Raw genomic sequence first — 27,552 nt, 5'->3', positions numbered from 1 at the left:
TGTAATCATAAATTGCCGATAGCTATTCAAATCACTTTTTATTCAAAATTTTTTAAAAATTCATAACTATTATTTATTTATCCATCATAGAATTTTATTTAATTACATTTTCAACTGTATAATGTAAAATTTAAATTGTCAATACATATATTCATTTAAAAATTGCGTAGTAAATAGCATACCATAAATGGTCCCATACTCCAAAAGATCCCGACCATCGGATCTCAAATCTAACGGCTGAAACACCACCAATACACAACCGCCCTAGACGCCACCACGTATAAACTGTACTCACGTACCAGCGTGAGCTTGTTTCTTGATTTTTTCTTCTTGGACAAGGAGTTGTCCAATCAGGGGGCAATGTGGCGCTCCCCTATTGTTTGGAGAACTCCGTCTCGAAGTAACATTCCTTTTCTATCTTTTGAATTTATTCAGTTCTAAATAGACTCAAATCCATTATCAGAATTGCAAGCATTTGGTGCACCTAAAACTAGTTTCCCCGAGAAACTCTCGTCTGTTGGCTACTGGGTTCATCTTCGAGGTCCGAGAATTTAGTAAACTTATGGAATCCATGCTTTTAGATTCATGGGTTTGTTGTTTATAGTGTTGTCCTAACTTGAAATGTGTTAATGAATGGATCCGAGTTTTTGATTGATTGAATTGTGTGGGGATTATGGTCATGTTTCCATGAACTCTGTATTGTAAGAATAATAATTGTTTGAAGTTTTCTTTTGACAGAATCTATGTTGAATTAGTGTTAATGCTTTTCTATTTTCATTTAAATTCATTCTGCTTTTAGATCTTTGTCTTGCAAGGAACCAGTTATATAGCTTAATTTGATGTGGGTATTCAGACATTCAATTTGAGTAGAAGGGATTGAAAGAGGGAGGGATAGACCAAAAGAATTACGATCCTTCTGGGTTATCGGGGATCTAGTTGCTTTGAGTCTTCTAGTAGATCTAGTAATGCTTCAAAAGGAGTGTTGAAAACCTATTCAAGTAGTGGACGTCTAATTTAATGGGAATAAGACTTCGTTGTTTTTGTAATCTGGGATCAACTTCACGAAATTAGAAGAAAAATTGATTGGGAATAAGGTTCATTTTGTTGTTGTCTCTAATTATTTCGTTATGGATTTTAAGAAAGATCAAAATCTGAACTTTAAGCTTCCAAATTAAACAATTTGGTGGATGGTGATTGTTGGTGACTTCATCAGAGTTCAATTTACATGATGTCTATGTGACGTTCCTTTTATTGTTTAGTAGTGTCAAATATTGCTGCTATAAATACTTATGATCATTTCTTGATTTACAGTCTTGCTGTTCAGAATGTATTTAAGTATTTAAATCAGTTTTCCCATTAGTGTCTGCAGAAGAACTTGTTGAGTGGATCATGACCTTTTCAGAAATTATCAATTGCTCTACCTGGGCATATAGTCTGTGTTCCGCTTGTAAGAGAAGTGCACATTTGGGCTAATTCAAAATGCAAAAGTTACTAGGTTTATAGTGACTGATAGAAAGTTTGATTTTATAATGCATGTTATATTTTCCGTACATGACGGGGTTGAATTATAATTATGAACTTATACTTTTTAAATGTAATTTAACTTGTGCAGGTTGAAAACATGGACACCTTCCTATTCACCTCTGAATCTGTGAACGAGGGCCACCCTGACAAGCTTTGTGATCAGATATCAGACGCAGTACTTGATGCCTGCCTTGAACAGGATCCCGATAGCAAAGTTGCCTGCGAAACTTGTACAAAAACGAACATGGTAATGATATTTGGTGAGATCACAACCAAGGGCAATATCGACTATGAGAAGATTGTGCGTGACACCTGCCGTAACATAGGATTTACTTCAGATAATGTTGGTCTTGATGCGGACAAGTGCAAGGTCTTAGTTAACATTGAGCAGCAGGACCCTGATATTGCTCAAGTTGTCCACGGCCACCTAACCAAGCGTCCAGAGGAGATTGGTGCGGGTGATCAGGGTCACATGTTTGGCTATGCCACAGATGAGACCCCTGAGCTCATGCCTCTCAGCCATGTGCTTGCTACTAAACTAGGTGCCCGCCTCACTGAAGTCCGCAAGAATGGTACATGTCCGTGGTTGAGACCTGATGGAAAGACCCAAGTTACAGTCGAGTACTACAATGACAATGGTGCGATGGTTCCTGTTAGGATCCACACTGTTCTCATCTCGACTCAGCATGACGAAACTGTTACTAATGATGAGATTGCTAAGGATCTTAAGGAGCACGTCATCAAACCTGTCATCCCTGGGAAGTACCTTGATGAAAAGACAACCTTCCACCTCAACCCATCTGGTAGGTTCGTTATTGGTGGGCCACATGGTGATGCTGGTCTCACAGGTCGCAAAATTATTATTGACACCTATGGTGGGTGGGGTGCCCATGGCGGGGGTGCTTTCTCTGGAAAGGACCCAACTAAGGTCGACAGAAGTGGGGCCTACATCGTTAGGCAGGCTGCCAAGAGCATTGTTGCCAGTGGCCTTGCCCGCAGATGCATAGTGCAGGTCTCATATGCCATTGGTTTACCTGATCCATTATCTGTGTTTGTTGACACTTACGGCACTGGTAGCATACCAGACAAGGACATCTTGAAGATTGTGAAGGAAATTTTCGATTTCAGACCCGGAATGATTTCCGCTAACTTGGATTTGAAGAGGGGTGGCAATGGAAGGTTCTTGAAAACCGCTACACATGGTCACTTCGGACGAGATGACCCCGACTTCACATGGGAGGTAACTAAGCTCCTCAAATGAGAGAAGCCCCAAAACTAGTTATGCTATACAATCCTTGCAATGTGTTGAATCATGTGATCATTCCAAATTGATGGTCTGTGGCCAAGTCTTATTTGTTGTCCTGCTTTTTCCCTTCTATTTTTCTCCCTTTTTTAACCCTTAGTTTGTCTTGAGCCTGCCTTGTAAGAGATGCGGATGTATTCATAAAATTTCTCTATAGTTGATGTTTGGAAACCTTTAAATATAGTTTTGTTCATAGCTGTTCTATTTGGTTCACTCTGTTAATTTGATTGTTCCATACATTTCAATTCAAAGTTTTGTATGGAAATTTTAGAAACTAGGCTACATAGCGGACCGATTCAAAGTCATTCACCACTTCATAAACATGAAAAACATTGAATTTATTAACATTGGTTTAGGATTCATTTGTTAATCTACGTGCACCTCTTGCCTCATATTATATGTGATGTGATTTTTTGTTGGGTTGGGTTTGGGGGGAGGGGGGGTTTCAAATATTATTAAGAAGCTTAAGGACTCAGCGCCTGTTGATAAGGAGTTGAGACCTAGAATCGAGCCAATTTAAAGACCTTGAAGAGCCAATTAAGTTGTCCAATTACTTGATTGAGCTATAGAGTACAAAATGTTGAAGTTGACAAGCCAAATAACAACTTATATTTTGGTCATGAAGGCGAAATTATGCTTGATGCGTTGGATTCAAAGTTTTGGAAGATATAGGGATAAACGAGCAGCGTGGATTAAAATAGGCATAACTTTTAGCTCGAGTATCGAATTCTCATCCAAGAGTACAATTCGAAATCGTAAAGAAAATTCTGCACAAGGAGAAGGAGAGCATAGCTTAAAAGCCATGTGATCGCATGGTGGCGTGCAGAGAGAAATCGGAGGCTGATGAAATGTTCCATGTGACGGCATGGAAATATAACATGCGGTTGCATCGTATAGTTTAGGGAGAAAAGTTTTCTTTTTCGTGCGAGAGTTTTATTGAGCCTAGAATTCTTATGTTTTGGTAACTTTTCATATTTTGAGTGTTTTATTTTGTTTTTAATTAGTTTCAGGGTTAGTATAAATAGGTTTCTTATCTTCTCATTGTAACAATCAAGACTTTTATGATGAATTGAATTGAGAATTTTCTCTCGAGGCTTTATGCTTCAAACTTTTTGTTTTTTTGGACAAATTGAGCATATCAGGAAATTGAGTTTCTTGTGACGTTCACAAATCCATGTGATATTTATAAATCGTATAATTAAGAGGTCCGTAATTTATTCAATTATTGGTTGCTTGATTCATCTTTTGTGGGTAAAATTCAAAACCTTGCTTATTGGCGTTCTTGAGATCGGATTTCAATCTAGTTGTAGGTTTCGTAGTCACCGTTGCTATGGGGATTCACATCAATATCATTACAACAAAATAACAATTTATTGAGCTCTAATCTATCCATGATCAAGAAAATATTGCTAATGATAGCTACTAGCGAATACATTTGATACTCTTTACTAATTATTTCTATGAGTATCATAACCATTGCCTTGTGCTCGACATTCCATTGCACTCATGGATATTGCAGCTTCCAACAAATTCATGAAATAACATACTTGGAACCCATTTTCAAAAGTTAAACAAATAGGTACAGAGTTGAAATTGAGTGTTATAATTTGGACCAGATCTGAAATCACTTTGTTGAAAGTAAAATTAGGGGTGGACAAAATGTCCAAACCAGACCAAATCAAACCAGAATCGAACCCAACCAAACGGTTCGGTTCGGTTCTATAAAAAAAATTAATGATTTTGATTTTGTGAACCGAGAACCATTTGGTTTTAATTTTGGTTTAGCTCTAGTTCAAAAACCAAAACTAGAACCAAACTTAATATTTAATTTTATATATAATAATTAGGGGAGACTCTAATTTTATATTTCTTGAAGATAGCCTACTAATTGAATACAGTTTATTAATCAATTTTGGATCATTAGAGATAAACAACTCATTAGTTGTCTACACTCTATTTTTGTATGCAGTTGAATTATTTCTCTTCCACTCCTTTTCAAACTACATAATGTCGTAGCATACTGGTACCGTATTTTCATCAAGATAGTGGAGTGTCATTTAAGATCGAAAAATGAAAGTAGTCAATTACTTAAAAAGTCTCTAAACTCTTTTTTTTACCTTGATTGTTCGATGAGTTATTTGTGTTCTTCACAAATAGAGGAAAACATAATAAACATTCATGAAATATTAAACGGTTAATGTTGCCTGTAGAAGTGGACTATAAAAATTTTGATAATTCATCCTTTATTGTAGGGGTGTGCCTTCAAAACTGCTGCAATTAATTTAGCGAATAATTGCTATTACTTATTAAACAATTTTTTGTATGAAAATGAAAACTGATTTGTGTATTCAAATTATGAATATATTTGATTTTTTAGTTATGACTTTTTTGATCTCGATGATTGAAATTTGAACTTCCTAAATGTTTGATGCTTATTTTCTTATTTAGGTATACATTACTAATTTATATGATATATATCTAAAAATTTAAGAAATGAAATTAGAACCAAACCAGAACCGAACGGTTCGGTTTAGTTTGGTTTCATATTTTTTAAAAAACCATTTGAATCCATAATAAAAAAAATTCATTGGTTCATGGTTCGGTTCGGTTCTCTTGGAACCAGAACTATATGGAACCATGTTCACCCTTAAGTAAAACAGCTCTAACATTACTTTGTTAAGAATTGGGACAAATAATTAAAGACGTGAAAATAAGATCAATATGAATAATAAATCACAAAGAAAACAAAATTTACGTAGAAATACAAAATAGAGAAAAACACGGGCAGAAACATAAAAATCACTATAATTTATAGTAAGGAGTTACAAATGATCTCTTTGGATCGATAACTAATTTGACAATTAATCCATATTAATATTTGTTGTACACAACATACTTATAACTGAAGAATCCTTAACATACTAGAAAAATTAATACATGATGAGTTTAATATAATGTGAAGTCCCATAACATTGGGTAAAAACAATAATGGAGAATTTGGGATGAAATAGGAGTCAAATTCACCTTGGACTCTTTCAAAACATTTTCAAGTTTACTACCAACTCCCAATACTCTTTCAATAATATTTCCAATCAAATACTCAACAAGATTAGGGTCACAACCCAATTCCAACATTGAGATTTAAATAAGGGTCATGCTATACGTACATAATTATCTACATAATCTTTTACCTACTACACACAACATGATGTGGGGACCACGGCTTGGATTATTTAATAAGGGGCGGGGCCCGCATGTTTGTGAGGGGGAGTCATGGTTCGGTAATCCCCCTCTCGGTACAAACATTTTAATCCTTTGAATAATATACGTGAGACGGTTGACATAGAAACCACACGAGCATATGTTCATAGAGACACAACTTACAAGGATATGTGGCGACTGGAGTACCGGGATAAACATCCCATTCACCTTCACTCTCTTTTCTGCATAGATCTAGAGCATACGATACGTGATTTCTTATGGTGTTCTCAAAACACGCACCGCATGAATTAATTCATCTACAGTTCAAACTTTTGCAAATAGCACATAAGCTAGCATTTGTGCTTCCATTGCTGATACTTTTGCTACATGCAATATATTCTCCTATATGTGCATAGCTTAATTCAAATGTTACTTTAATGACCATTTTCGACGACTACTTGTTTTTTAACAGCAAATTTATACACTTTTCAATTTATCAAATTAAAATTATTATAATATATAAATTTGATCGTCGAGCTTTTTACTTTTCAATTAATCAATTCATTATAATCAAATTATTTTCTACATATTCGAGTACAAGAGCAAAGTCATGGAGCAACAGAGCCCTGATATTGCTTTAGTTGTCCATGGCCACCTAACAAAATGCCCCAATGAGATTGGTGCAGGTGATCAGATCACATGTTTGGCGACACCAAAAATGAGACCCCATGTTCTCATGTCTCTCAACCATGTGCTTGCTAGTAAACTAGGTGCATGTGTAACGGAAGTCCACAAGAATGGAATGTGTCCGTGGTTGAAACCCGATGGAAAGACCCAAGTTACAATCGAGTACTACAATGACAATGGTGCAATAGTTCCTGTTAGGTTTCAACTATTCTCATCTCAACTCAGCATGAAGAAACTATTAGGGTCCGTTTTATTGCAAAGGTGAAATTTAGATGGAAAGAAAACAAATTTCAGGGAATTGAATTGATGGGAAATTGTTTTCCTGAGAATTATAAATTATCGTGTTTGATTGGTATAATCTTTTACGTGGAAAATGTTTGAATTAAAGTGTTTTTTTATGTCCGTTTGACTTTATTTTACATGAAAATTATCAATTAAAGGGATATAATTTATTGATATTGGGAATGAAATTTGTTTTCATTGCCAATATATATAACAGAAAATCATCTATCTTTGGGTGTTCGTTTGGCTTTGTTTTACATGGAAATTGTCAATTAAAAAAATATTTTTTTTTATAATAAATCTGAGAATTTGTTTTCATTACCAACACAAAAAAATAAAAAAATAAAAAAAATAAATAAACAAAATAAACAAAATGCTACAGTAACATTGAATTTCAATTCTCACCACTTTGGTGAGAATTGGTTTTCCTTAAAAACCAAGAAAATATCAATTCCCGAGACAAGCAAGAAAAGACAATTCCATGGAAATAAAACCCTATCAAACACCATAAAGTTGGAAAATGGAATTCTTCATGGAAAATTTTGGTGTATCTAACACACCCTTACTTATGATGAGATTGCTGTGGACCTTAAGGAGCATGTCATAACACTATAATCCCTAAGAAATAGTTCGACTAAAAGATAATCTTCCACTTAAACCCATTTAGTAAGTGTGTTATTGGAGAGTGTAACGCCCCGAACTCTTTTTCATTATTATTGTTATTTTTAAATAAAAATGAGCTCAAGGTGCTATCAAGATTTTTTTTTTTAATCTAATTTAAGCGGAAATATAACTTTTTATTTTAGTGATCAAAATGTGGTCGACAATTCAATAACGACAAAATAATGATTTAAAATAAAATCTTGAAATATCCTATTTCAAACTGTAAATTAAAATTCAACATAAAGTGTCGAATGCTCGTACTCTAAGAAAAATATTAAATACCATGCATAAAAATTAAAATAATGACATTCTTTTAAATAGAATTTGATGATTATTTTTCTAGAAACTTTACTTGATGACCTCATAAGCATCGCCGGTCAATCTTCCACTCGTCTACACGACCCGTTTTAATCTGAAAAGTATTGTAAGAGTGAGTATTTTGAAAACACTCAGTAAAAATATGTGCATATTCTTATAACATGATATAAACATAAGATGGCATAACATACCGACATGTCTTAACTTTAGAGCAAACTGGTCGCAATTCCAACAGCTCAAGGAATTTCTTAAGAATCCCCATATCCCGTAGGATTTAATCATATTGACCCAAAGGTCCATCCCGTAGGATTTAACTTCTTTTCTTTGACCTGACGGTCCATCCCGAAGGACTTAACATATAATTCAACCCGAAGGCCTTATAGTATTTCATGCCAAATTTACATAAATATCAAGGATAAGAATTTACCACTTACACCATATATTCTTACCTTGATTTCATAAACAATAAATCAGAAAATATGTTTGTAGAAAAATAATATATATATCAACTTAGAGAATGAGGTTTATGTTCTAAAAGAAAATTTTAACCTCTATATACATATATATAATTCACAAAAACGTGACTACAATAATTATTTTCAGTTTCTTTCTTCTTCTTCTTTTTTTTTTCTTTGATAATCAAATGACTTCTAAGATTCACCATTTAATTCCAAACGTATTTGTTTAAGAGTTTATGGGTTAATTATATCAATTAATACCAAAATTAAGGGACTTAATTATGTTTAAGTTATAACATCCTTTCCAAATCCAAGTAACCGTATTAAAATCTGTTTCATTCTATTATTTTATTATTATTTACATTTTATTTATTAATAAAATATAAAATCTAGAATACTTTATTTTTATTAACATAACTTGGGTATAAGTAGCCTAAAAATATTTCTTCTTGAGCCAATTTATGTTATTCAACACGAACTACATAACAAGTATAATATTGATATATTTTATAAATTTTCTATAATTTTTAAATAGTCGACCCTAGATAAAAGTTATAATAAATTTATATAACTAAGACAATAAATCGTTTTTTTTTTCTTTTTTTTTTTTGTGGCAACTAGATGGGTTAACTTATCATATTAACCTTTAGACCTTAATGTGACAACAATGTTAGACATGGGCTATCTCATTCGTAAAACGATCAATATTGATTTTTCTCCATATGAAAATATAATTAAAAGTCGGGGCATCACATCCTTTCCCCCTAAAAATAATTTCATCCTCGAAATTACCTTATTTAGCCGAAAAGCCCAGGATACTTGGCTTTTGTTTCTTCTTATTTCTCCCAAGTGGCCTCCTCGACTCCATGATTTTTTCATCAAACCTTAACCAATGCGACTTCTTTATTTCTTTATGCATGTACTTTCCTTTCGATTATCTCCAAAGGGGCCTCTTCGTAAGTTAAATCCTTCTATACTTTCAAAGATTCATAGCTTATCGCATGTTCGGGATCGTGCACATATTTTCTAAGTATTGATACGTGGAATACATTATGCATTGCCGATAGTCTGGGCGGCAACGCTAGGCGGTATGCTACATTTCCAATTCTGTCTAGAATTTTAAAAGGACCTATAAATCGAGGTCTCAACTTTCCCTTCTTGCCGAATCTAAGAACTCCTTTTATTGGTGCCACTTTTAGAAAGACTTTCTCACCGACTTCAAATTCTATTGACTTCCTTCATTGGTCTGCATAACTTTTCTGTCTATCTTGAGCAGACTTTATTCTATCTCTAATTTTATCAATTGTTTGCACTGTCTTTGAATTAATTTCTGGGCCCAAGATTTGTTTTTCTCCAACTTCATCTCAATGAATTGGTGATCTACATCTTCTACCATAGAGGGCTTCATAAGGAGCCATGTCGATAGTAGCTTGGAAATTGTTATTATATGCAAACTCCACTAATGATAGATGAGACTCCCAACTACCTCCCAAATCTAAGACACATTCTCGGAGCATATCTTCTAAAATTTGAATTGTCCTTTCCGACTGTCCATCAGATTGGGGGTGATATGTAGTGCTAAAATTTAACTTTGTCCCCATAGCTCTTTGCATGCTTTTCCAAAATTTAGAAGTAAACCTTGGATCTCGATCTGAGACGATGGAGGTTCCATGCAACCTAACAATTTCCTTAACATATAACTGAGCAAATTGATCCATACTGTATTTCATTCTTACTGGAAGAAAATGAGCTGATTTTGTCAATCGATCTACAATTACCCAAATGGGATTGTGTCCTTTCGTTGACTTTGGAAGACCAACGACAAAATCCATGGCTATCTGCTCCCATTTCCACTCTGGAATTTCTAATGGGTTCAATGGTTCTGATGATTTTTGATTTTCTGCTTTAACTTGCTAACATACAATATACTTCTCAACAAAGAGACCAATCCCCTTTTTCATATTCCTCCACCAGAATATGTCGCGAAGGTCCCGATACATTTTAGTACCGCCGGGATGTGCAGCATATGGGGCATAGTGTGCTTCCTCAAATATTTCTTTTCTTATCCCTTCATCTTTTGGTACACATAACCTTCCTTCAAACATCGAAGCATTGTCTTCTACTATTGCAAAGCCTTTTCTTTTACTCGTACCAACTTCCGATTGGATTTTTCTCAAAAAGGGATCGTTGTCTTGAGAATCCTTGATTCGATCCCTAAGAGTGGTTTGAATCTTTAATGCTGCAATCTTTGTAGTAATCTGAGCTGGCGGAATGATAACTTCCAGCTTCAATTTATCAAACTCCTTTATCAACTGCAGCTGAGATGTGGGTAAAACTGCTAATAGTCCCACTGTCTTCCTACTAAGAGCATCCGCGACTACATTAGCTTTACCCGGATGGTAATAGACAATCATAATCCTTAACTAACTCCAACCACCTTCGCTAACTCATATTCAAATCCTTTTGAGTGACGAAATATTTCAAACTTTTATGATCCGTATAAATATCGTACCTTCTCCCATATAGGTAGTGACGCCATATTTTTAGGGCATGTACTACCGTCGCCAATTCGAGATCATGTGTAGGGTAATTTTGTTCATGTTGTTTCAGTTTTCTTGAGGCATATGCGATCACCTTTCCATGCTGTATCAGTACACATTTCAATCCCTGTTTGGATGCATCGCTGTATATAACGAACCCATCTGAACCCTCTGGTATAGTTAAAACTGGAGCTATAACCAATTTCTATTTCAGTTCTTAGAAGCTCTCCTCACACTTCTCAATCGATTGAAATTTTACACCCTTTCTAGTTAGTTGGGCCATTGGCCCGGCTAGTTTAGAAAATCATTTGATGAATCTTCGAAAAATAACCGACTAGTCCCAAGAAACTACGAACTTCATCTACATTTGTTGGTCTAGGCCAATTGGTTACTACTTCAATTTTAGTAGGATCTACTTCTATCCCTTGTGTTGTAACCACATGACCAAGGAAAACTATACGTTCAAGCCAAAATTCACATTTCTTGAATTTGACATACAATTTCTCCCTCCGTAGTGTCACCAACACTATCTTGAGTTGTTCTTCATGATGTTCCTTATTCCTTGAATACACCAAAATGTCATCGATGAATACAATGACAAATTGACCTAAATACTGATGGAATACTCTATTCATCAAATCCATAAATACTGCAGGAGCATTTGTTAATCCAAATGGCATTACGGTGAACTCGTACTGACCATAGAAAGTTCTAAATGCTGTCTTTGAAATGTCATCTGCCTTCAACTTCAATTTGATGATAACTTGGCCTCAAATTAATCTTGGAAAATACTGTTGCGCCTTTTAACTGATTAAAGAGGTCTTAAATTCGAGGAAGGGGATATTTGTTCTTGATCGTCAATCGGTTCAATTCCCTATAATCAATGCACAATCTTATCGATCCATCTTTTTTCTTTACAGACAAAACTGGTGCACCCCAAGGAGATGTACTTAGTCAGATGTAACCTTTATCCAACAATTCCTGTAAATGTATCTTTAATTCTTGAAGTTCTTTTGGTGCCATCCTGTATGGAGCTTTAGTTACTGGAGATGCTCCGGGTACGAGGTCAATTGTAAACTCTAATTGTCTATCAGGTGGTACGCTAGGTAAGTCATCAGGGAATACATCAATGAAATCTCGTACAATTGGCACATTACCAATAGTAAGTTCTGAATGCTGAGTTCCATGTATACTCACCAGAAATCCCTGGCAAGATCTTTTCTTTAACATCTTTTCTGCCTTCATGACTAATACAAGTCTAGGTAAAGATTTAACTCGTACAGTACAAAATCGAAACTTTTCCTCCCCAAGCTTTTGAAAAATTACTTCTTTTTCAAAACATCGAATGGTTGCATGGTTGCTTCCCGACCAATCCATTCCTAGAATGACGTCGAAGTCTTTCATGTCTAGGAGGTATAAATCAGCCTTTAATTCTTTTCCATTCATTTCTAACTTCACTGCCTTAGCGATCTGATTAGTGTTCATAATTCTACCTGATGGGATGGAAATTTCTAGAAGACTATCGATTTTCTCATATGCAACACATGATTTAGCAATAAAAGTGGTAGAAACAAATGAATGAGTAGCTTCTGAGTTTATAAGAACATATGCAGGTAGTTCAAATATTAATAGAATACCTGCCATTACGTTCGAATCCTCTTTTGCTTCTTCCTGAGTTAAAGTAAAAACTTTGGCTCTCACTTTCTTCCCTTGCTCAAGATCTTTTTTAGGTGGGTATGCCTTGCAATTCGGGGCAAAATGTCCTTCTTGGCCATATCGATAGCACACATTTTTCCCAAATAGGCACTCTCCTCTATGCACCTTCTCGCATTTAGGGCATTGAGGAATAACTTTATTTGGTTTTTTGGATCCTAATCCTGATCCTTATTGGCTTTCTTAAATTGTCCAAATCCTTTCCCTTTATTTGGTCCATTCCACTTTCATTTACCATAAAATTCATCACTTTTCTCAGTCATCCAATCCATTTCGAGACGATCAGAAATTGAATGAGCTCGCCAAAGCACTTCACTATAAGTAGTTGTACGGTGAGATGCTATGATTCCTTCAAGTGTATTATTTTATTACCCTCAAACAAACACTCGCAATTTCAAGAAAATTTTGTATCACAATTGGTACAGTAACTAATCCTTTGATCCAGATAGTGTGTTAGCCTCTATAAATCTTAAAAATAAATAAATAAATAAATAATCGTTCTTAACTCCTCGTTGCAAGCCTTTGATTAAAAAATTTATTTTTCATACTTATTTTCAACCACACATTCACACAATAAACTATTCTATATGTAAACCCAAATTTTTTTCCTACTTTTTACCCCTACATTCTCCCAATAAAATAAAATAAATAAATAAATAAAAAATAAAATAAATAAAAAAATTCAAAACAAATTAAAGGCCACCAGACAAGGGTTTAATCTAAATACAAGTTAATTTATATGTGTGTACTTATCTACTTAAGTATATAACTCATATTATCACAATAAAATCGATGATCCTTAATCACTTACTCAAAAATACAATGAATAATTAACTCTCAATAAATAAACATCTATTTACTAATAAACATCAAACCAAAATGTTATGAATTATAGTTATGTCCTTACATTCTTGGGGTGCCTTCTCTTGGAAATGACCCAACTATATTTGAACTTTATAAGGGTCTACATGAAAAACTAGTTCAAGATGACTAAAATTAATTAAAATCAAGTTTAATCAAACAATAAAAAGAATATGAAATAAACTAAATAACAAAAATAGCACCAAAACTTTGAAAGAAATTGTCGAGTCGTAAACGAACCCAAATGGCTGAAGCCCATCGTATGTCATAGTGAAATAGTGGGTTCTACTCCTATCATTGTTCTCTTTTCAAAATGATATTATGAACCCAAATCGAAATCCAGATGCTCTAGTTGCGCTATTAACTTTTTCCAATTTTGATCCAATTCCTCTTCAATTCATTCAACAATATGTTCTATATCACAAAGGTATTGCTCACGGATGCATAGTGCAGGTCTCATACGCCATTGGTATGCCTAAGCCATTGTCGGTGTTTGTTGGTGGCATTGGGAGTATCCTAGACAAGGACATCATGAAAATTTTGTCTCGGATGATTTCCATTAACTTAGACTTTAAGAAGGATGGCAACGAAAGGTATTTTAATACCACTGTATATGGCCACTTCGAAAGGGATGACTCTGAGTAAACATGGAAGGTAACTTAGCCCCCTAAATGGGAGAAGCCCCAAAACTTTTTATTTTATAGAGTCTTTACAATGTGTTCTATAATGTGGTTGTTCCTGTTAGATGATCTGCAGCGAACTCGTATTTTTCGTGTGCTTTGCCCAATTTTTTTCTTTTTTTTACTATTTTTAACCTCTAGCTTGTCTTAGGCCTGACTTGTGAAGAAATATGGATGCCAGTGTGTGTCTTAAAATTTCTCCACAGTTGATGTTTCTATGAAGTTGAAGACTATATTACACAAGTCTTTTTAGGGCTTAGTAATGAATCCAATTGATCAACACCATAAGAAAATCGACCCAAAACTTTCAATATCTCCCTACTTCGATTGTTTTTTGTCTTGCCCACAAAGAGCATAGAATGGAGGTGTGTTTTAAGCCACACAGGTAGCCACAAAGGCAAAAATGGAAAAAGAAAATGGGATGCTCAAATCACAGAGAAGGCAGCTGTTTTATTCTTTCAAGAGGAAGAGGCAATTAACGCATGATCATTGCAAAGGTAAAGGAAATGTAGCATATATAAAAGAAAACCATTAGGATACAGTAATGGGCTAAGCCCCATATGAATAAGTAGGTTAGACATAGCACTAAGAAAGCCATCACCTCTAAGCCGTCCAAGAAGTAGGAAAATGGGCCATGAGCAGTACTAATTAAATTAGGCTGCTTTCAATTTCGCAAATAGTTTTAAGATCGAGTCATTTCATTGAGGTGTTGACTTCTGGTTATATCATTTGGTCGATATCGATTGAAAAAAATTATACCGAGTTACATCATCATCGGAGAGGTCGTTTAACAACAATTTGTCCAGCAAACCTCCACCTTAGTATCAAATGATCTACAAGGAAAAATTTTCACTTGTTAATAACAATTCCAAAAATGAGAACCGATAAAATTGGAAATTATTTAACTCCACCGATGTTTAGAATGTACTTGCATCTTCTAAATCTCAGTCTTGACAGTACCTTAGTGTCCATGTCTGAAGGATTATATTGTGTATGTATTTTTTAAAGTCTTACAACTTTTTGTGATACAAAAGCTATAATAAAGTGTAGTCTAACATCAATGTGCTTGATACATTCATGAAAAACAAAATTTTTGCATAGAGGGACTATCTGAACATACTACTACATAGTTATTTAAAATACAAAATTAATGAAGCAAACCTCTAAGCACACAAAGCCTTTTTAATTACTTTGATTGTAGCAATATATTCTGATTTTGTCATGAATAGTGCAATTATGTGTTGTAATTGTGATTTCCTACTAATACAAGATTTAGACAAAGTAAGCACATAAGAAGAAGTTGATTTTCTACTATCCTTATCTCCCGTATAATCTGCATCTACAACGCCTTTCAGTTTTACACCCTCTTTGTTAACACCAAACTTTAGACCTGCATCACATGTTCCATTTAAAGACCTTAGCATCAACTTTAGGGCTTTCCAATGTATAAAGGAATTGACAGTTAGATTTAATTCAGCAAGATAAGAAACAGAACTTGTAATCATATACACTTCATTATCATCAACATTGGAAGCTGAAGACAACAAATTTACTTCATCTCTCTCTTTACCATTTAACTTACGCATCTCTTTATGGATGTCTTTTATAAAAAAAAATGTCCTGTGTTCCCATCGCCAAATGATTTCTTAACCTTGGTTCTAAATTTTGATCTAGACCTACCATTACTTTTCTTTTAACCACAATTACTACTTGACTCCCCATAACTATGGAATCCATCATAACTACTTTGCCTAAACTGAGTTCTACCCCTCACTAAGTGAATCTCACCACCCTTCTTATCATGTTTTCAACTTTATCCTACATTTCGTTACTTTTAAGCGAGCCAATGATAATTTTAGGCTCCAAGCTGTCCGTATTGTACTTAATCGCATTCTTAACTTCCTTATAAGTGTCAAGTATAGAATTAAGCAAAATTATATGCTTGTAGGTTTTAGACATTAACTTTTCATTGTTAACAGTATCTTGTACAAGTTTATTAAACACATCTAAATTGTCATCAAGATCTTTTGAATGATCCATTTTAAAGTGATTCAAGTAATTAAACCATGTTTGGAGTAGATTTAAGCAAATACAAGTCTTCCAATTTTTTTGTGATTTTCAATTTACCCACTTTTCTCAAAACAACGTCAAATAAGTTTAAAATGATTGAAGTGTAAGCAAGATTATTAGTTTCTTCTTTTTGTTTTGAAAAACCAATAGAAAAATTATTTTCAATGACCTTTGAAACTTTTTGTTAGACCATAATACCTCTCATCTTTTGTTGCCATATTAAAAAATCACATTTTGTGTTAAAAATTTTCAAATCAAAATTGTAAGTTGTCATTTTTATAAATCAATAAAAAAATGCACAGAATCATAATCAAACCATACAAAGTAGTCCTAGGGTCGCAGAAAATATATACCGTTTTATATTCATAGGGTTTCGTAAGATTCGCGATCTTAGATTAAGGAAATATTCAAACGGGAAGGTCTAGGTATTCTAATGTAATTAACGGTATAACAAAGAGATATGTCAACCAAAACAATTTCATACACAATATATCACAAAGATAATAAATTCATTTTATCAAAATAAATACTTCAATCACGATAGAGTAAGTAATTCTTAATTTCTAGCAAAAGCAATGGTCACCTCACATGGTAACTCCAATCCTATTGTTACCCCATAAGGTAACACGCTAGTGATGAAATTTAACCCGGATAAGTCAATTTATTAGAGAGAACCACGTCTGAAGATCCATAAAATTGAGAGATGCAAATCTGCTACTTTAGGGGTGATAGAGTGTATTTTTCGCTCATACTTTAAACACCATCTAAACTTGATATTTTGCTTATTTTTATAAATTTTAGAACGTTTTAATGTATGTTTTGATATTGTGATATAAGTTGATGAAATTTAATGAAATAAGCAAAAGTTGGGATATGGGAAAAAAGGGCTAAATTTAAGGCATCCAAAGTTTGAGGACTAAAGTGTAAATACTCAAAAATTGTGTTGAACCTCAAAATGAAGATTCAAGAGTGCTAGGAGTCAATTGGAAAAAGAAAAAAGGTCAAAGGGATGAAATATAGTCAAAATATGATCACACATTAATTTTGAACCGAAAAAGTTATGCTCCGAATTGTTAGTCTTATATTGATACCCATTTTGACATAGCCAACTTTCAAATTTGAAAATGATATCTAAAGTAAGTTGTAGCTCTTTGGGTTGTCTTTTCAATGGATCTTAGAACTCCTTAATTGAATATCATGAGAAAAAAGTTATGAATAAAATACTAAAACACGTGCAGTGCTGTTTTTCCACCCGAAGTTGGCACAACACCACTAATGCTAAAAATCAACAGCATCATGGTGTTGTCGTTGGGCTAGAAAAAATGAGTTTTGAATTTTTTGGATTCTTTTCTTGGCCCAATCCAATTTTAACTATTCTAGGACTTTAAAATACTATAAATACAAACTGAAATACCATAGTTCAAGGGACAATTCAATCAGGCAAGAAGCAAGAAATCATTGGGAAATCAAGAACAATATCACAAAGGAGATTGAAAATCTACCAAAACTAATTTTTTTATTCTCTTCTCCGTGTTGTTTATTTGATTTTGATTATTTTTATAGCTTATGTCATGAACTAAACATCCAATCTAAGGTTTGATGTAACCAAAACTTGAGGATATGATTTGATTTGATTTTAGTTATTTTTACGAAATTTTGCTTTATGTTTATTTATGTTATTGATTTTAATGCTTTTAATTAATTGGCCACTAATTGAATGAGTGTATGCTAGTCAATTTCAATGCTCGAGTGAGGAAAATTTAGGTACAATCATAAAATTAACACAACTTAGAATTTATGAGTTCTGTGAGAAAGTGTGAATTCTTTGAAGCATGTTTCATATAAGAACCACAATCTTAATAAATCTTAATTTTAATTCGGAATAGAGATATTGGAATTAATTTCTAGGAATAATTTTTACCCTGCACTCAAGAGAAGGGGTATAACATTAGAGTTCTTACTTTTAAACATGAAAAATTGATTATAGATAACTAGGTTTTTGAAAATCATATTCGATAGTAAAGTGATATCATAACCATAGGGTTTCTCATCTTGTTTATTCTTCTAACTTGTATATTATTTGTTGAATTCATCACCATATTTATCATTAAATTAGTTAAAAATTGTTGATCTTATAATTTGATTTTCTAGATAAAATAAGAGCTAATCTGTTATAGTACTTATATAAAATTAAATTACAATCCATACTGGTTCGACACTCTAACTTCATTATTATATTACAAAGCTCCATACTGTACACTTGCAATATAAATTACATTATAGAAAATGCGTTGTAAGTTTTTGGCACCATTGCTAGGGATTGTTTTATTTGATTTTTACTAATATTATCAATAATTAGTTTTTGTTTTAATTTAGATTTCTTTACTTTTAAATAGTTTGCTTGTTCATTGCTTTAGGTTTATGCGAAGATTGAGGAGACGGTCCTGAACCAGAGATTTTTATAAAGTATCAGAAGAAATGAACTTAAAGCAATGGTGAAATAAATAGAACAAATAGCATATCAAAACAATCAACAGCAGGCTATAAGAGACTATGTAAGGCCAGTTGTCAATGACAATTACTCCGGTATTGTACACCAAACTGTGGCTACAAAAAACTTCGAAATTGTGGTGAGGATTGATACACATGGTGTAGCAAAATTAGTTTGGGGAGTTCTCCAACAGATGATCCAAATGCTCATCTTGGTTATTTTCTTGAGATCTTTGATATCGTAAAGATGGACGGCGTTACTAAAGATGCCATTAGACCCCATCTATTTTCTTTCTCCTTAAAGGATAAAGCTAAAGCATGGTTCTGATCATTATTATATGGATCCATCATAACTTGGGAGGAATTAGCTCAAAAATTTATAACCAAATTCTTTCTTCCTTCCAAGGCAGCTCAATTATGGAGTAAAATTGGTTAGTTTAGACAAGCAGACTTCGAATTATTCTATGAAGTTTGGGAGAGATTCAAAGATCTACTTAAAAGATGCCCTCAGCATGGTTACCAAAACTAGATGCAGATAGAGATATTCTACAATGGGTTGAATGGTAAGACACGAACATTTATAGATGTTGTAGTAGGGACTACTTTGATGCCCAAGATTGCAAATGCTGCCTATTCACTACTCGATGAAATAGCCATCAACAGTTATTAATGGCTAAGTGAATGTTCAAATGCAAAGAAAGTTGATTGTCTTTATGAGATAGATTTCATTACAACCCTTACAGCTCAAATGTCATCTCTTACAACTCAAATAGCTGCATTGACATCAAAATGAAATCAGAAGAAATCATATTCTATCATGGCTGCTTCCACTTTATACCATAAGTCTGAGTCTGAGAGTGAGCAAATCCAATATGTGAATGGTAGAAACTTCAATTAGAAATGAAAGTACTCACCAAACCAGTACCATTCAGGACTGCGTAACCATGAGAACCTCTCTTGCGGTAAGAATGCAAACATACTATAGCCACCACTTGGGTTCAATAATAAGGCTTTTGAAAGAAAGTCATCACTGGAGGATATCTTGTAGACCTTTATTTCAGAGACTGGGGCGAGGTTCAACAAGGATGAGTCAAAACTTGACAACATCGAAACTCATATAACCAACATTGGGGCCACAGTGAAGAATCTAAAGGCATAGATTGGTCAGCTAGCAATTGCAATAAATTCCCAACAGTAAGGAAAGTTTCCTAGTGACATAGATGTTGAACCAAGATAGCACTACAATGCCATCAAATGGAGTAGCGAAATTCTTGAAAGTCTTCAAGAAGATCCATATTAATATTCCTTTCACTTTGGTACAAATGCCAAATTATGCTAAATTTTTTAAGGAAGTGATGTTAAAGAATAGAAAGCAAGAGGAATTTGAGACAATCAAGCTGACAAAAGAATGTAGTGTCATTCTCCAAAAGAAGCACCCTTGAAAACTAAAAGATCTTGGTAGCTTTATTATTCTACGCACAATTGGCAAGTCTACCAGTGCTAAGGTCTTGTGTGATCTAGGGGTTAGCATCAATTTAATTCCACTATTTGTATTTAAGAAGTTGGGCCTAGGAGAAATAAAACCAACCACAATTACTTCACAGCTAGTTGATAGATCCGTCATATACCCAGTATATATTAATGAATATGTATTGGTAAAGGTAGTTAAGTTCATATTTTTGGTGGACTTTGTGGTGTTAGTTATGGAAGAAGATTAAGAATGACCAATGATTCTTTGTCGACCTTTCTAGGAAACTGAAAAATCGTTGATTAATGTACGAGGAGGAACATTGACATTGTGGGTTAATGAAGAGTGAGTAATATTCAACATCTATCAAGCAAAGAAATCCCGAGAAAACTCAACACTTGCCATATGGTCCAATCAATTGATGCAATAGAGGGTAAAAAATTACAAAAGAGAATTGATCTATGACTCTCTAGAGCAGTACATGGTAACTAATTACTTAAAGATTGATACAGCTGTTACTGGAAGGTACACAAGGACTAAGAAAAGGGTGGATTTTATCTTAGCTCAAAAAACTAATCCAGCTGATAGAAAGAAGAACTACATTGTAAAACTTTGAAACCTCCCAACATTATCGAACCAAAAAAAGTTTTGAAGGTCATATCGGAGTTGAAGCCATCTTCTAATCCTATTGGCTATACTATATTGAAGAATAGTTCAAAGCCAAGTAACAAATTTGGAAATATCCAACTTAGGCACTTCGGTTATGTCAAGCTAATGATGTTAAAGAAGCGCTTTTTGGGAGACAACCCAAACTTTTTTTTTTTCATTTTTACTTATTCAATTTTCAAATTATAGGATGGTTTAATTTATTTCATAGTATGTTTAGGAATCATCATCCATATCCCCTCTCTCTTTAGGTCATTGAGTAATTAAGTTTGTTATTAAATTCTTGAGCTAAGTAACTCCTGCTCCATGTATTTAAAATCTAAAATTTGTTTTTTTTTTCAGAAACATGATGTCAAATCAACTTGACAAGGAAAAAAAAGTATAAATCTCAAGTTTGGGGAGAAGATGGAAGAAGCATCCATCAAATCCAGCATCATAAGCACCAAAACATCATAGGCAATGCAGACAATTTAGGGAAATTCTCCTCATTTTCCTTTAATTTCACATTGCGGACAATATTTCGTATAAGTTTGGGAGGTAAATATAAATTGTCTAATTGTCTTAGTTCTTTTGAGTGATTAGTGTGTTGTATAATAAAAATAGTTATTTTTGCATGCTCGTGTGAGTCACATATTCTTGCCGGCATTGATGTATATAATGAGAACATGTGTTGGTTTATGAATTGTGGATAAGTTATGTGGATTAGTTAAATTTTTGTTAATTCATGTGGAACGTGAGATACCTATGCACGTGAATTGATTGTAGCATTGTACATGAATAAGTTGATCCACGTTTAGGTTGAAATAGAGAACTTGGATAATAAATCCAAACAACCACAAAACATTATTATATCCTTAAACCAAATTTAGGATAGTTTAGATGGTTGAGCTGTTGTAGAGAAACTTGGAGATAAATGTGGATTCCATGGATGATAAATTTTGTGTAGATGGTCTGGGACCAATATGATAAAACTTGGATAAAAAACCTTAAGTTAGATGTTGATTTTTGAGAATAAGTGTTTAATAAGGGACATTGCACTAATCACTGCATAAAAGGAAAAAACTGCCTTGTTATGAAGCTACACGAAAAGATCCCAATGCCGACAATTATTATAATTTCATTGTGAAACATCTCTTCATAGTCTTCATAACTCGAGTGATTAAACTTGCAATGATTTAAAACTCGATGCTTTAAAGTCATATGACTTGAGAGTCATTGGCCTAAAGCTCGCTACAGGGGTTTATATATATATATATACACAAACACTGTAGGCACAAGATATTTAGGAATACCTTGTTCAAACCTAGACATCTGTTGTTAAGCGTTGGTCAGCTCGTGTTGTCGGTGTAGGCATTGAAGGGTGGTCCCGTTGTAGGATTGCTTAGAACTTGTTTAACCTATTTATTTTGATCTTTCTTTGTTTCACAGTAATTTTATTTTTATTCAATTATGTCTTCAGTAACTAACTGGTTAAGGAGATCGAGATTTAGAAATAGACAAGAAAATCAATCAAATGAAAACAGAACAATTATTTTTTAAACAGAAGAAGAAATAGATAATGCATCTGTATCATCTACATCAAATGATTTCAATTCTCATGAACTTCAAATTGCACAAATTGAACAACATCTTCAAAACTAGACTATTCCAAAGATGGATAAACATATCATCATGAAATAGGAAAATTTGATTTTTCTCAAAATTATGTTATCAAAACTATTGAACAAACTATTTCAATCAATAGTCAAAATTCTTTCATTAATTTACTTACTAAAGAAGCTATTGAATCCCACAAGAAGAACTTCAAATATCTTTATGTCAGATTAGTTCAGACAGCAGTTAAGCCATTGTTTAGACTTGGTCTTGATGTTCCAATTTTAATTACTCTTAGAGATAAGAGACATCTCAATTTTGAAAATTCATTACTTTCACTTCTAGAATCAAATTTTGAAAATGGTCCAGTATTTTCAAACTGTTATCCAAAATTTTCTATCAAACTTACAGATGGAGCAATTCTCAATTCTCTCAATCTTCATATTCAAACTAAAAATCTTGAATTTGATAGTAGATCAAATGCTTTTGCTATAATATACAGAGTATATTATAAGCTTATGAATACTCAACTTAATATTGGAGCTCTTCATTCTTCACCTAGAAATGAAAGTCTTTTAGTTGAAGTTAATCATTTCCACTCGAATGTTAAAATTCCAAAAAGAATTCCATGGAATCTTCAATCTCGTGGACTCGAATGGAATTTTGATAATATTCAGGCACCTGTTCTTGCTCAAACTAGAACAATTCCAAATCAAAGTCTTACATTTCCAGATGGAAAAACTAAAATTCTTTTCAAAGGTTCATCCTCTAAGATTCAAAGTTCTTATTCTGCTAAATCTTTTTCTACTAGATTTGAAGAGAAACCTAGATCATCTTTTCAATCTTCATATAAAGGAGCAGATTTTACTCCTATTATTCTTCCAAAACCTCATTACCATAATGAATATGAAAAAGATGATGATCAACTAGAATCACCAACTTTTTCAGATATGGTTCCTCCCTCCAATCTTGATAATCAATATAATGTTATTTTTTCTGAAATTGATAGAAGAAAAGAATTCAAATATGACCAAGACATTTGTGTCAAAAATTTTAGAAAACCTTTTCGAGAAAGTTTTTCTTCAAAACAAAAAGAATCTTATTAGAAAGATTATTTTAAATTTTCTATTGATTTAAGTTTCTATGATTGGATTCAATTCAAAGTTTTTGGTAAAAAGCCAGAAATAACAAAAATTTTTACTTCAAAAACTCATATCGATACTTGGAAAACTCCTGAAGGAAATGTTTTCCAGTCAACTCATCCTCCTATGCAAGAAATAGTTATTCCTAATGGAAAAACTGAAATCCTTGCATCTCCACTCCAAATAATTCCTAAAGAATGATCTGATGAATCTCAGATTGTTGCTAAGGATAATCTCAGAACAATTATACTAATGTTATTCTTCAATCTATGTGTCCTCAGCTCAATAGAATCGAATAAAAGTCTGAATCTGAGAATATTACTTCTCAAAAAGATTCTTCCAAAGAGTCTAGAGAAAGTAATAGTAAAGATAAGAATTTATCAAAAGCATCATCCTCATTCTCTTCAACTTTTAAAAGCAATGATATTATTCCTCAATTTGGAAAATCTTCAACTCTTCAAACTAAAGGTGAAATTCTTTTGGAACTTGCCAATCAATTTAAAAATTTTCATATTTCCAAAAATATCAATACCATTGATGAGATAGAATCTCAATTTATTGATGAAAAATTTGATTCAATTAATAAATTGAGAAAATCTGATTATCTAAATATTCCAAAATTTTATCCTTGTCCTTCATTTCCAGACCAGCTTTTTGAAGAAAAAGCTAAACCTCAAAGATCTTATGACGGTAATTTTGGAGTTGAATGGAATCTCGACGGACTTACTGAATATCAAATTATCAATTTTATGGGACAAATGACCATGTGTTATAAAACTTATCTTGCAAAAGGTACTTCAAGAAGAGATGCTACTGATGATATTGTTCTTGGATTCACTGGACATCTTGGTCAATGGTGAGATAATTATCTTTCTCAAACTGAGAAAGACATTATCTTTTCTGCTGTCAAACGTGATGAAAATAATAATATTATTCATGATGAAAATGGAAATGAAATTAGTGATAGTTTTACCGTTTTTGATTTAACTATTATCAAATATTTTATAGGTACTCTTGAAAATATTGTTCAAATGTAAAATGACATTTTGATAAATTTAAAATGTCCAAAATTATAAGATTTTCAATGGTACAAAGATATGTTTTTATCTCGTATCATGATTAGAGAGGATTGTCAACAATCTTTTTGGAAAGAATAATTTATTTGAGGTCTTCCAAAACTCTTTGCAGAAAGAGTAAAAAATTATATTTTTAAAGAATTTGATGACCTTCAAACACTTATCTATGGTGAAATTATCAATTATATTAATTGTGAAGCTTTAAATTTGTGTAATGATTTAAAACTCAAAGCCAAATTGAAAACAGAAAAATTTGAAAGTCGTAAAGAACTAGGATCTTTCTTTGAACAGTATGGTTTTGAAAAAATCATTCCTCCTTCTTCAAAATCCAATTTTTTTTCTAAAAATAGGAAATTTTCTACAAAAAAATATTCCAAAAATTATTCTGATGAATTTTCTAATAAAAGAAAATTTTCAAAAAGAAAACCTTTTTCAAAAAAGAAAAATTCAAAAACTCTTCAAGTATTACTTGTTGGAAATGTAATAAGACTAGTCATTATTGCAATAAATGTCCACTCAAAAAGAAAATTAGTAGTCTTCAAATTGATGAAGATACTAAAACCCAATTTCTCAATCTTATTGAATCAAGTTTTGATAATGAGTCTAACTCAAAATTTGAACAAGTTTTTCTTAATCAAGAAGATTCTAATTATGAATCTACCCATTATTTGTCTGATAATTCTTCAAACTCAGATAAAGAAATTTGTGGTTGTAAAACTATAAATGTATTATCCCAAGAAGAAGAAGAAGTTATTCAAGATCTTATAGATAGGATTGATAATTCTGATCTTAAGAAAAAATTCTCCTCTCTTTTACCTTCTACTTCAAGACAAGATTATGATGATATCAATATCAATCACATTCTTGAACGAGCTCAAAAAGAATTTTCAAAAGGTTCTAAACCTTCCATTCCTGATCTTCAAGAAGAGATTAAAAGTATGAAAACTCAAATCTCATATCTTGAAAATCAAGTTAAAGAAATTCAAATGGAAGTCGTTTGTATGAAAGCAAAAGACTTAAATGATGAATTTTATTCAAAATTTAAAGGAAAATCTAAAATCTCTTCCAAACGATCTTCAAAATATTCTAAATCTTCTTCATCCTCGTCTAATTGTTCATTAGATTCTGACTTCAAAATTTTTCAACTTGAAGAAGAAAAGGTTAATGTTATTAACCGAATTCAACTTAAAAAATGGTATTGTAACATGATCATTGTTGTCAATGAAGAATTCAAATTCACAACCCGTGTTCTTATTGATTCAGGAGCAAATCAAAACTGTATTAAAGAAGGCTTGAATCCTATAAAATATTTTGAAAAAACTACTGAACGTCTTTATGGTGCTAGTGGAAAAAAATTAAATATTAATTATAAAATTTCAAAAGCTTATGTTTGCAATTCAAATATTTGTTTCAAAAATATTTTTTATCTTATAAAAGATTTATATCAAGAAGTTATTCTTGGTACTCCTTTTATTGTTCAAATTTATCTTTTTAAAGCTAATTATAAAGGATTAACTACAAAAGTTTTTGGTAAAAAAATATTTTTTGAATTTACAAATCCTCCTTCTTATAAAGATATCAATTCTTTAAAAGAAGCTGCAATTTCAAAAATTATTAACAATATTAATTGAAAAAGAAATCATATTCAATTTCTTAAAGAAGAAATTCAATTTCTAAAAATAGAAAAAAGATTACAAGAATCTTTTCTTCAAGAGAAAATTTTAGAACTTCAAAATAAAATTAAAAAAGAAATTTGTTCAACTATTCCCAATGCCTTCTGGGATAGAAAGAAACATGTTTCTCTTTCGTACAATTATGATTTTCATGAATCAAATATCCCTACAAAATCTCGTTTTATTCAGAATAAAGAATTACTTGATTTTTACATCAAAAAAATTGATGATTTACTTGAGAAAGGCTTAATCCGACCAAGTAAATCCCCATGGAGTTGTTCAGCTTTCTATTTCAATAATTCTACTGAAATTGAACGGGAGTTCTTCATTTGGTTATCAATTATAAACTTCTTAATACTTCTCTTTAATGGATTAGATATCATATTCCTCGAAAGAAAGATCTTTTGAATCGTCTCTGCAAAGCTATCATCTTCTCAAAATTTGATATAAAGTCAGGTTTCTGACAAATTCAAATTAAAGAAGAAGATAGATACAAGACTGCTTTCAACATTCCTTTCAAACAATATGAATGGAATGTTATGCCATTCGGTCTCAAAAATGCTCCCTCTGAATTTCAAAAAGTCATGAATGATATTTTCAATCCCTTTTCAAATTTCATTATTGTTTATATTGATGATATTCTCATATTTTCTGAAAGGCTAATTAGCACAAAACGTCCCTATCTTTGGAGGTTTTTGTGGATAACGTCCCTACCTTTCGTTTTTTGACAGAGAACGTCCCTACCTTTACCATTTTTTGCTAAGAACGTCCTTCTGTCAATTCTCCGTTAAAATGTTCCGTTAAATCAAATAAAATGGATCTTTTCTTTTTAAAATGCAGGGGTAAGATCGTCCTTCCAATATTTTCTTCACTGTGTAATCTCTCCCACCTCTTTCTTCTTCAAATGTTCAAGAAAAAGTAGAGTAACATAAAAAAAAAAACTTGAACAATATTATTTCATTCAATAAATTAGGAAAAATGACGTGAGAATGACTGCATTTCTGGTAGAAAATATTCATGACTGCTGTAATACAGATTGTTCAAAATATTTTGGAATGCTATATTAAAAGAATGAATATGTGGTTAATAAAAATGAGATGTTCATCCTCATTTTGTGCTTACGAAGGGTGTAAATAAGAGGTAA

The 27,552-nt window shown here is 32.6% G+C and overlaps 3 protein-coding genes and 1 pseudogene across 3 annotated transcripts; 3 read left to right on the top strand and 1 right to left on the bottom strand.

The window, feature by feature from the left end:
• Positions 1–331: 331 nt before the first annotated feature.
• Positions 332–3,031, top strand: LOC111409847 (S-adenosylmethionine synthase 1-like). Its single transcript, XM_023039927.1, has 2 exons — positions 332–541; positions 1,613–3,031. The coding sequence occupies exon 2, from the start codon at positions 1,622–1,624 to the stop codon at positions 2,783–2,785; it is 1,164 nt and encodes a 387-aa protein (XP_022895695.1). The 5' UTR covers positions 332–541; positions 1,613–1,621; the 3' UTR covers positions 2,786–3,031.
• Positions 3,032–6,638: 3,607 nt separating this feature from the next.
• Positions 6,639–7,626, top strand: LOC111411119 (annotated as a pseudogene).
• A 4,304-nt stretch (positions 7,627–11,930) lies between these two features.
• LOC111411117 lies at positions 11,931–12,961 on the bottom strand. Its single transcript, XM_023041679.1, has 2 exons — positions 12,925–12,961; positions 11,931–12,853 (listed from the first exon to the last, which is right to left on the bottom strand). Exons 1-2 carry the CDS (start codon positions 12,959–12,961, stop codon positions 11,931–11,933), a joined length of 960 nt encoding a protein of 319 aa, XP_022897447.1.
• A 910-nt stretch (positions 12,962–13,871) lies between these two features.
• Positions 13,872–14,195, top strand: LOC111411116 (S-adenosylmethionine synthase 2-like). The gene has a single exon (XM_023041678.1). It carries the CDS (start codon positions 13,872–13,874, stop codon positions 14,193–14,195), a length of 324 nt encoding a protein of 107 aa, XP_022897446.1.
• The last annotated feature ends 13,357 nt before the right edge of the window (positions 14,196–27,552 follow it).

Source organism: Olea europaea, chromosome 15, assembly GCF_002742605.1.
Source record: "Olea europaea var. sylvestris chromosome 15, O_europaea_v1, whole genome shotgun sequence".
NCBI lineage: Eukaryota > Viridiplantae > Streptophyta > Magnoliopsida > Lamiales > Oleaceae > Olea > Olea europaea.
The sequence above is the reverse complement of the archived record's forward strand: the minus strand, read 5'-3'. Positions and strand labels throughout refer to the sequence as shown.

Coding starts and splice junctions, on each gene's coding strand:
- LOC111409847 (XM_023039927.1), top strand. CDS start 1,622: ATGGACACCTTCCTATTCACCTCTGAATCTGTGAACGAGGGCCACCCT.
- LOC111411117 (XM_023041679.1), bottom strand. CDS start 12,961: ATGGATTGGATGACTGAGAAAAGTGATGAATTTTATG. Junction 12,854..12,924: donor GAAAAGTGATGAATTTTATG/GTAAATGAAAGT, acceptor AATAAGGATCAG/GATTAGGATCCAAAAAACCA.
- LOC111411116 (XM_023041678.1), top strand. CDS start 13,872: ATGAACCCAAATCGAAATCCAGATGCTCTAGTTGCGCTATTAACTTTT.